General features: G+C 37.9%; 1 protein-coding gene across 1 annotated transcript in view; it reads right to left on the bottom strand.

The window, feature by feature from the left end:
• Positions 1-443: 443 nt before the first annotated feature.
• PPARG (peroxisome proliferator activated receptor gamma) overlaps positions 444-10,460 on the bottom strand; it is an 86,200-nt gene continuing 76,183 nt past the window's right edge. Inside the window, exon 7 of the mRNA XM_054978364.1 lies at positions 444-950. Coding sequence (XP_054834339.1) covers positions 703-950 — 248 coding nt within the window. The 3' untranslated portion in view covers positions 444-702. The remainder of the gene's footprint in view (positions 951-10,460) is intronic.

Genomic DNA, 10,460 nt, shown 5'->3' with positions numbered 1-10,460 from the left:
TCCAAGTCTTATACAACAGTCATTGTGGATGGGTGTGTAATTGCATTGCAATTAGAACCCAATAAGCTATTGATTAACCACAGAGAGTGCTGTGCCCTGAGCTGCTTGCATGAAGGACATAGTACAAATGTAATTAATAAATATGGAGATCAGAAGGGCAAACTGATTACAGAAAATTAGACAGGCCACTTTCAAAACTAGATGTTGGAAAATCTTATTTAGATCTTTTCACACTGAAGTCCCTTGTGTCTTCCTTGGGTGAAGTTAAGCAAACAGAAATGAAATTATGTAACATATATAATTTGATCCTTCTGGGCAGATGCATACTTGTTATTTGCACATCAAATATACATTTTTTTTAAAAAAGAGAAGCTGAAAATTTAACTGCACAGTTAACAGACTTCAATGATATTTTTTAATCAGATTGAACAAACAATTTTGGTTTATGAAATAAACAGTTTTAAAAAAGTAATCTTGAAAATACTGCCAACAATTTGATATATAGACATTTTAATATTAAAAGTAAATTGTAAATGTGTCTTTATAAACAATATGCATAAAATAGATCTATAATAGTAAAGCTCTCTCTCAAAATGTTTTTTCACAGTAATTTTGTAGGTATGTAATATTTCCCGCCCTTGAAGAAATAGTGCAATTTGAAGAACGTACATCATGTCAATGAATTAAGAAACCCCATGGCCCTTAATACAAGTCCTTGTAAATTTCTTGTAGGAGTGGATGAAGACTCATATCTGTCTCCGTTTTCTTTATGATTTGCAACAGCTGCACGTGCTCCGTTACAATCTGTCTGAGATCTGTCATTTTCTGCAGCAATTTTGCAAACAGCTGTGAGGATTCAGGATGATTCAGTTTTAACTGGAGTTCTAAAGCTTGCAGCAAATTGTCTTGTATGTCTTCAATGGGCTTCACATTCAGTAATCCAGGGCGATCTAGGCATGAAGAAAGAAAATATTTTTTAGACAATATTTCAATTTTACTCATATATTAAGAGAATTCTGAAATATTTCCAGCTCAAAACTAAACATAGCCTCTTTAGGGATTGGCAGTTAAACTATGCACTGAAGCTGTACAAGCTTTGGTGCACATCCTGAAACTGCCCATTTGTTGAACCAAGCTGAAAAATCTTTGATGCTAATTTTTTGGCGGGAGAGAATGGACAACTTTCAGCCCTCAGATCTGTGGATTTTCTGAATCAGTTCTGAAGGGAAACTCCCAAAGAAGTGCCTAGGCTTGAGATGAGGAGTCTCTGAGCCAGCACTAAACAGATAAGCTTCAGAAGAGGGACTCAGACAAGTCTCTATGTGGCTTGCTTGAGACTGTATAAGTCTGAAGATGAACAGTTCACTTGGGCATGATGACATCCTTATGAAATGCTTAGAAGTCACATTTGCAATAGGAAAGCAAGTTCCAGTCCAGTAGTGTCTTGAAGACCAACAAGATTTTCCAGGGTATAAGCTTTTGACAGTCAAGATCCCTTTGTCAGATACAAGTAGGAATGGAGATCTCTTTTAAATCCCAGAGCAGAACCACAAGTGACAAAAGGCACAGATTGGACACTTGTCAGCTTCCCTCAAGTTTTGATGGGAAATGTAGGCATCCTAGTCTTGCAGCTTGGCTCTCTGACTGCTGTCCAATGGACTTTTCAACTGTCACTTGTCCAACATTCCGCCAAGCTGCCTACATTTCCCATCAAAACTTGAGGGAAGCTGACAAGTGTCCAATCTGTGCCTTTTGTCACTTGTGGTTCTGCTCCCAGTCAGAAAGTGGGAGGGGTGTTGCAAAGAATAAGACAGGGGCCATTTTCACACTGTCTATGAATCGTGCGAGACTCATGGAAGGCTTCCTTGTGCGATTTTTAACACCATCCGATTACAAAACGTGTAAATCACTGTTTGTGGCGTTTTGTAAACAGATGGCGTCAAAAATCGCACGAGGAAGCCGCCAGTCTTCCGTGAGTCTCGCACGATTTATAGACAGTGTGAAAACGGCCAGGATGTGGAGGTACAATGTGAAATGTAAATGTAATAGCTTGATGAGAACAAGGGAGGAAATACAGAAAATTAGCAACTGTGGTGAGATAAGAATCCTATGTCCCTATTCAGCCCGGGGGAGGGGGTCCATTGTTCTGAATTTGTGAACGAATTCTGTTTCAGCAATTCCACAGTTGTAATCATCCTTTGAAGTTTCTCTGCCACTCTTAGATCAGCAATGGAATGTCCTAGATGTTTAAAATGTTCTCACATTGGTTTCTGAGTGTTTTGATTTTTAATGTGATTTTCAATTTTCAGTAGAAGCACTGAAAAGCATCAAAAGCATTTTGAATCTAAGCAAAAATGAAACTAATACTGACATAGATTTTTGTCTTTCAATTGAATCTGATTTAGTTCCTCAAATTATAATCCATAACCCAGTTATGGAGATCCAGTGTGGTGTAGTGGTTAAAATGCTAATTAGGATCTGGGAGTCCCAGGTTTGAATCCCTGCTCTGTCATAAAGCTTGCTGATTACCTGGAGCCAGTCACACACATTTAGTCTAACCTACCTCACAGGGTTGTTGTGAAGCTAAAATGGAGAAGAATCATGTAAGCCACCTGTGGTCCCCATGAGGGAGAAACTCAGGGTAAAAATAAAATAAAAAGTTAAAAGAAAATAAGCTTGGGTCCTACAAATTAGATATGCCAACAGAATATTACAACTGACCCTGGCTCTGAAAGAATGGTGTGGGTCAATGCCACTGTCCTAATATTACTACTTGTCAATACTGCAGTGGCATCATGGCACTGAAATAGATACAGTGAGGGGGCTGAATACAGGAAGTTATTTTATGCTGACTCATGCCGCTTATCTATCTAGTAGAGATGGGCACGAACGGGGAAAATACCGAACCATGCAGTTTGTGGTTCATCATGTTTCACAAACCACAAAAGTTCATGACCTTGCCCTGCTTTGCAAACCAGTTTGTTTGGTTTGTGAAAACGTCACTTCCGGGGCAGCAGAATGTCTGCAGAAAGCCCATCCTCCCATTGCCTAGGAAACTGATTGATCGGCGCCAGGCTGTCTGCAACAATGAACCGAAAAACGAACCAAATGAACCGGCCTAAAGTTTGTGGCGGTTCATCAGAAATGGGCTCTGATGAACTGCTGGTTCATGAACCACAAACTGGCTTGGTTCATGATGAACTTTGGTTCGTATTTCAGTTCGTGCCCATCTCTACTATCTAGTTTTGTGTTGCTTGTTCTGACTGGTCACAGCTCTCCTACCACCAGCTATCTGATATTCTTTCCCACCAAAAACTATCTGATTATTTTTTTTCAGCTGGATATGCCAGAGATAGAACCTGGGATTTGGGAGAGGTAGAACAAGGACAGGATGGACTCATTTGCATATTATTCTAATGCAATCTGGCTAGCACAGAATTGAATCGAATCGAATACCTTTATTGGCATAACAGGACATACATATGATCACAGAATCATGTATGAACCAGCAGCACTCTGTCAATGGACACTCCAGTTTGCTGCTCAGGGAATGCTACTGTGGTACAGACCCACGTTACACCATTTGCTGAACAGTTATACACATATATGAGATTGCTCTTGTTGATGATCGTGGAAACAGGGCAAGATCCACAAGTCATTGGATATTATGCTATTGCAATCATTCACCTTCTGAATTTTCCTGTCTTGACAGGAATGAAGATTCCTGATGATGATTAATGATTAATTATGATTACAATAACATACATTCCAACCAGTATTTTAGCTTACATAGCTTTGTTTTACACCATTTGAAAGATATTTTAAAGGAAAAATATCTTTTTGGATTGATTTCATACAAAGTATTGGGCAAAATAAAATCTTCTTCAAAGCAAGTGTAACTTTTACAAACACTTACATGTATGCGCAAGAAAGATTGATTGATGGTGGATTGATAAAGGATTGATGGTGATCTGGCACAGCTGGATCAGGGACCAAATCCTACTGTTTTCCATTCTGAGGTAATGACAGTATCTTTCTAATCCTCTACCTACTATTCACCCATCATATAGTTATTACATTGTATTTTGCTATCCATCATTTGCTCAGGTTTTTAGAAGGTTGATATGAAACTAACTCCCCCCTCCTCTCTCTCTCTCACACACAATTTAACCAGATAAATTATTTCTAAAATCACCCTAATCCTAGTTTCATGTTGAATTTAAAAGTAGGAAATTCTGAGATTCTACAAGCATGTGAGTTGAAGACTTGATCAAATGTTGTTGCTAATTGTGTAACATGTTGACGTTTGACAACAATTGCCAATAACTTATTGCTGCCTCTCTTGCTAATATATAACCAGTTACACTTGCTTGGGCACAGGAAATGGCATCTAGATAACAAGAACTCAACGTGCACACTGCAAACAGAAGTTAATTAATCAGATTATTGCCAGGCCATCAAACTAAATTGACAGGCTGAGCGTGGTCTGTTTAGGTCTACTTCAACCAATCCCAGTTGCTTTGTATGAAGGTATCAGGTACAAAAGAAAACATCCATTTACGGGACCTGGATTATACTGGTTGTGCTTAATCTAGGGGCTTTCCAGGGTCAATAGCCTGAGGATCAGACCAGGAACACTGAAGAACAAATGAAGCAAATGCTACCCCCTAACCACAATGTCCAGCCACCCCCTGCACCAGAGATTAGAGTCTGAGATCAGAAGTAAAGGTTTCCTGACTGGTTTGAATGTTTTAGAACTGAAACACTGTATATTGTTGAGCGACCAGATACTTATTCCCAAGCTTTCCCCTCACTTTGCAAAACTTCTGTTTTGTGAGGTGAGGAGATGTTCATGCACCCTTATTTCATACTTCACCATCTTGAGAACTGGGAAAACACACTCTAGGGTCAATCCAATGTAGCTCCTAATAAATTAGGAAGCCATGGAAGACTTCTTTTCATTAACAGAACATATAAGCCCTTTTCAGTTGTTACAATCATGTGTACTTGGAGCCCACTAATGGGAGCACACATTATTTGTGATGGTTCTAGGCTTGCCAGACCAGTTCTGGCATCCATCAGGAGAGTTGGGGGGGGGTGTTAATTGGCATTACTCTGATGCATTACTCTGATGCCATGCTTTCACTTCTGGCATAAATCCAGAAGTGATGTCATTGTGCTTGGGCAATACTCTAGGATTCTACTGGAACTCTACATTAGAAAGTTAATTTTTACCCCTGCTCCCCTAAATAATTTTAAATGTTTTGTAAACAAGTGAATACCAGCACTGCTCGTTACCTATCAATTTGTTCTTAACCAAAGGAAGTTTGTCATACATAGGAATACACACGCAATTTTGCAGGGAACTTAAAACATTCTCAAAAACCCATTTAATAAAAATATTCTGTATCTACTTGTTCATATAATAGCACAGTATATATTTCCAAAAATGTTTCAACAACTTGGATTTTTTTTGATATTTTAAAAATGTTGCTAATTTGGCCTTTTCAAAGGATAGCATAACTTTAAACAATTTATAGCCAAGTTGCAAGGAAATACTCAAACATCTGGACATGACTCACTGTGAAACAATATAAAACTGAAACATGCATGAAATATACAGCTTCAGTTACCATTATATTTGAAAATGGTAGAGAATCCCTCATTCATGGATCTCACTGAAGAGTATTTTAATGATTTCTTTTCATTTTCAAAATGACATTTTTGAGATCATGGCACACACTTGAAATGTCCATAGTTATGCTGGAACATTCAAACAGAACTAAGAATATAATCCTCCAGAGACTTGAGAACTTGAAACTTAATAAATGGAGGTTACAAAGAACAGAATTCTAGAGCTTACTGAAAGGCTAAAACATAAATTGCAAAATTAAAAATAAGCAAGTCACCAGACTGGATAACAACAACTCAAAAGTTCTTAAGAAACTCAAATAAGAATAACTCTTCTAACAAAACGTGATTTGTCACTAAACTTGCTTCCTTATAGGTGGATTGCCAATGTAGCATCTATTCCAGATAACATGGTGGAAGGTAATAATAAAATATTGCAGAGGAAGAATAAAAATGGCTTCTGCAAAAGCAAGTCCTGCTTTACCAACATTTTAGAATTCTTTGAGTATCAACAAACTTGTTTGTAGGGCTGTGGTATACATTGTGTTGAATTCTGTACAAAATTTACACTTGCATGAGATCTGCTGCACAAGTTGAAACACCTAAAGTCCATGTAAACCACTTTCATTAAATCAAACATCATATCCCCACTTCTGCAAAATGTTGTCCAACCAATTTCTGGGCATTATAATATATAAGGAGAAAGTGCACAGTATTGCAAAAGAATTTGTGTAAGTGGAACTGCATTAGGTTTGTCTACATTTCCACTTGCATATTGCTGGATCCAAAGCACTATATACTTCAAAAATATGTTGACCAAAGCTCTCATCAAAGGCTTTTAAGTAAACTTACATAGCATAAAAAGGCAGGGTTCTTATAGATAAGCAACAAACTAAGGAACAGAGGTTTCATGGGTGCTTAGAATCCTAACCACATATATAGAGATAGGATATGAACTGGCTGCTGATTACTTAGAAATAACAACTTGAAGTCATAGTGGATAGGCAGCAGCAGTGAAAACTAGAAACAAAGGCTAAAAATGATGCTAGTGATTTAGTAAAGCAATTAAATCTCAAATGAGATATATAATACTGCCTTATAGAAACTTATATGAACCCATATCAAACAGGCTTACCGCTCCCTCACCACCAACAGATATTTCCTATTGCTGACAAGGGGAAAAGGGGAAACACAGCAAAGTCAGCAGTGTCCCAACATGCTGATGTCACTCCCTGTGCACCTGATAGTGACATCAGCTGGGGACACTGGTGATGCTCTGGGGAAATTGCTAGAAATTTTGGGGTGGAGCCTGTGGAGGGTAAGATAGAGGAAGGGAGGGACCTCTGTGGGGTATATTGCCAAAGAATCCACCCTCCAAAGCAGCCATTTTCTCCAGGGATACTGATCTCTGTTGTCTGGAGGTATAATTCTGGGAGGTCTCCAGGCCCTACTTGAAGGCTAAAAGAATAGAAGGGGGAAAACCTCAGGGAGACAATCATAAACAAACAAATTGTTCTAATTTATATTATTATTACAAGTAGTTAGTGCACAGTGTGAAAGTAATAATCATTCTATTCATAAATCAATACATAAGAGTTAATAATTCTGTTCTCAGTCTTTCCTACATCAGAACCGAAGAAGAACACCACGGTGAATCCTCTGGTGTTTACAAGGCAGAATTAACAAAAAGGCAATAAGAATTTAAAGTCCTGTCTCAGTCTTTCCTTTGATCAGGAACAAGAAGAACGCCGGCTCAAAATCCTACCTCAAGGTTGGCAACTCTAGCTACAGCTGAATAATAAAACTCCTAAAATTTTAATATATATATAAAAAATCTCCTGTAACAATTTAAAATTATGTAAAAGTTTTAACAATAATATTCTAGAGGATATTCACTCTCAACAGCCTTTTTTCTTTCTCCTATATTCTTAAAGTTAACTGAACTTTCTGTTAGACATTCATTTATGAATGTTCCTAAGAATGAGTTTATGTTCCATGTACACATACTCAATTACTATGCATTTTTATCACTAAGAGCAATTGCTACTGAAAGTCATTTAAAGTAAAGTCAGCCTTTGGCTGAGAAGAACTCTTATCATATTGGTATGACTCAGCCATGACTCAGCACTTGTGTGATGAATTTCAGTAAGCACAGCACAAATCAGGTTCCAGGTCCAAAGAGATAGTATGTAACTGTCCATATGATTAAAACATGATTATTCTGGAAAGATTAGAAATAACTTTTTTTTAAAGGAAGATATGTTCTAAACAGGCAAGTATTAGTACTTAAGCAAACAAACCTGAAAATGAGTGTTTGGTTTGTAAGTAACCACTTAATAGAATAGTCACACAATACAATTTAAGGTTCTAGAAGAATATGTTAAGAAGCAAGACCAAGATAAGAATAAATATGCACTCAGTAAAAATGTAACTTTGATTGAAAACCCTGATCTGAACATGCCTTTCACCAATGACAACTAAGTCTGCATATTATTCAAATAGTTACTTACAACTGGAATTCAGTAACATTAATATGCACCACTTTACTAGAAGCCTACCTCCTGTCATTCACACCTTCCAGATTGGGGTTGCCAACACTTGGAGATTTGGGGGTGGTGCCTAGAGAGTATGGAAGGGAGGGAGCTCAGTAGGGTTGTGGTGCCATAGAGTCTCATCCCCAAAGCTGCCGTTTCCTCTGGTTAGTGAGGAGATCAACTTTAATTCCAGGAGAATTACAGACCCCACCTGAGATTGGCCACTTTATCCAGACTAGACCTGTGCAATGTTATTTATGTGGGGCTGCAGCTTACAAAGCTCTGGAAACTAGCGGTGCCATCCTAATCAGAGTTACACTGTACTAAGCCCATTGCCTTCAATGGATTTACGTGTAATTCTGCTCAGTATGGCAATATATAGCTGGTACATAATGCTGCTTCTTGTCTGTTGTGGGGTACAGGCAGGTGAGAACATACTACCTCTGCACTGGTTACTGGGCTGCTACAAGGCCTAATTCAAGGTGCTATAATGCATCACTCTCCTTAGCTCAAGACTTAGTATTATGCTGTGAGTTTCTCTAGTATTGCCAATATCACTGGTTGCCAAAGGCAATGCTGAGGAAATGCACAGCATAGTAACATCAGGTCATAGGTTACTTTGTTTTATGCATTACAGAGAATGTAATGCTCTGTAATGTTTCTTAACATGTATTTTCTACCTTTAAATCAAATGCTTGACAACATTTCAATCACATGAGCTTTGACTCTAGATTCAAATTGCACAGTTTGGATGTTTAGTTTGCCACACCAATTTACAAATTCAAACTCTCACAGTACTTTAAAAAATAGAAAAAAATTATAATGGATTGGCCTTTATTTAACTATCATAGGGTGGAAATGTGTAGCAAATACTGCATAGTTTCTGCCTTCAAATGGTGATTCTAACCATTTAGAGAGCCAGTTAGCCAAAGGTTTTAGCCTCTTGCTGAATGGTGCCACATCTCTTTTTTGAACAGACACAGTACACACAAAGTGTCATTTTGGTTGGCCCTAGTAAAAAGGCATTACATGGATTTTTTGGGTTGTTGTTATTCTGGATATTGAATGGGCCAGTATGGCTTTTACAGCTTTTTCCACAGTACATGTATAGTATCTATGTGTTTACAGTCACCATAGGAGAAGTTTTTAAAACATTATTGACACCAGTCTTTCCCTGGGAAAAGTCATAGTATGCAAGTGACATCATAGGAAATAGGAGATCTGTGCTTGCTTCCTGTCCAGTTTACACTGCTCACATTACTTAAAATTCAGACTGTGTTCTATGCTTATGAGTGTGAGTTTATAACAAAATTCTTAGGCCAACAATGATCAGTTGGTTAGAATAAGAACAGCAGCAAAAACCAGACAAACTCAGTATACAATTACACTGATACTAAGATTAGAGATGGGCACGAACCGAAATATGAACCAAAGTTTGTGATGAACCAGGCCAGTTTGTGGTTCACGAACTGGCAGTTCATCAAAGTCCATTTCTGATGAACTGCCACAAACTTTAGGCTGGTCCATTTGGTCCATTTTTTGGTTCGTCACTGCAGACAGCCTGGCACTGATCAATCAGTTTCCTAGGCAACAGGGGATGGACTTTCTGCAGACCTTCTGCTGACGTGGAAGTGGCCTTCTGCTGGCTCGGAAGTGACTATTTGCTGACCCAGAAGTGATGTTTTCACGAACCAAATGAACCAGTTCGTGAACTGGACTGTAAATGGTGTTCATTTTTACCCTAATTAAGGAATGTAGCAAATGCCTCTCTCCAAACAGATATTCAGGAGTGAAAATCTGAGATTCCAGATTGGGAAGTGAAGCATATATATACTTGGGTTTACTTTAATGGAAATCTGGCAGTTCATATCTGAATGTTTCATATTCTCTCAAATGACAATGAATATTCCCAAAGTAAAAGGTCAGAAGAGTTCAGATTAGCTAAAGCTCTCTGAGTAGCTATGTCTGTTAATAATTAAGTTAAATAGAACATTTCTTGAAATAATTTTATATTTTCCTGTTCTCGGGTGATAGCAAACTAAGGCATTAATCTTGACTCATGTCAAGAGAAACCACAAAGAAAGAAACTGGGAAAAATGACACAGTTGTGTGCTTAATTAACGAACAATGGGAACAATTAATTGCTGTGCCTTGTTTAAGTAATCTTTTATATTTCAATTTATAGCCTGTGGTTAATTAAAATACTTCACTTCATGTTTCATTTCCACAGAAGTTTCAGTTTTGTGTTCAACTTATGTTGTTATTGGGAAGAACTAAAATAATCAGGTAATCAGG

This window comes from Eublepharis macularius, chromosome 4 (genome assembly GCF_028583425.1).
Source record: "Eublepharis macularius isolate TG4126 chromosome 4, MPM_Emac_v1.0, whole genome shotgun sequence".
Taxonomy (NCBI): Eukaryota; Metazoa; Chordata; class Lepidosauria; order Squamata; family Eublepharidae; genus Eublepharis; species Eublepharis macularius.
Note: the sequence above shows the minus strand (reverse complement) of the source record. Positions and strands in the feature narration are given on the sequence as shown.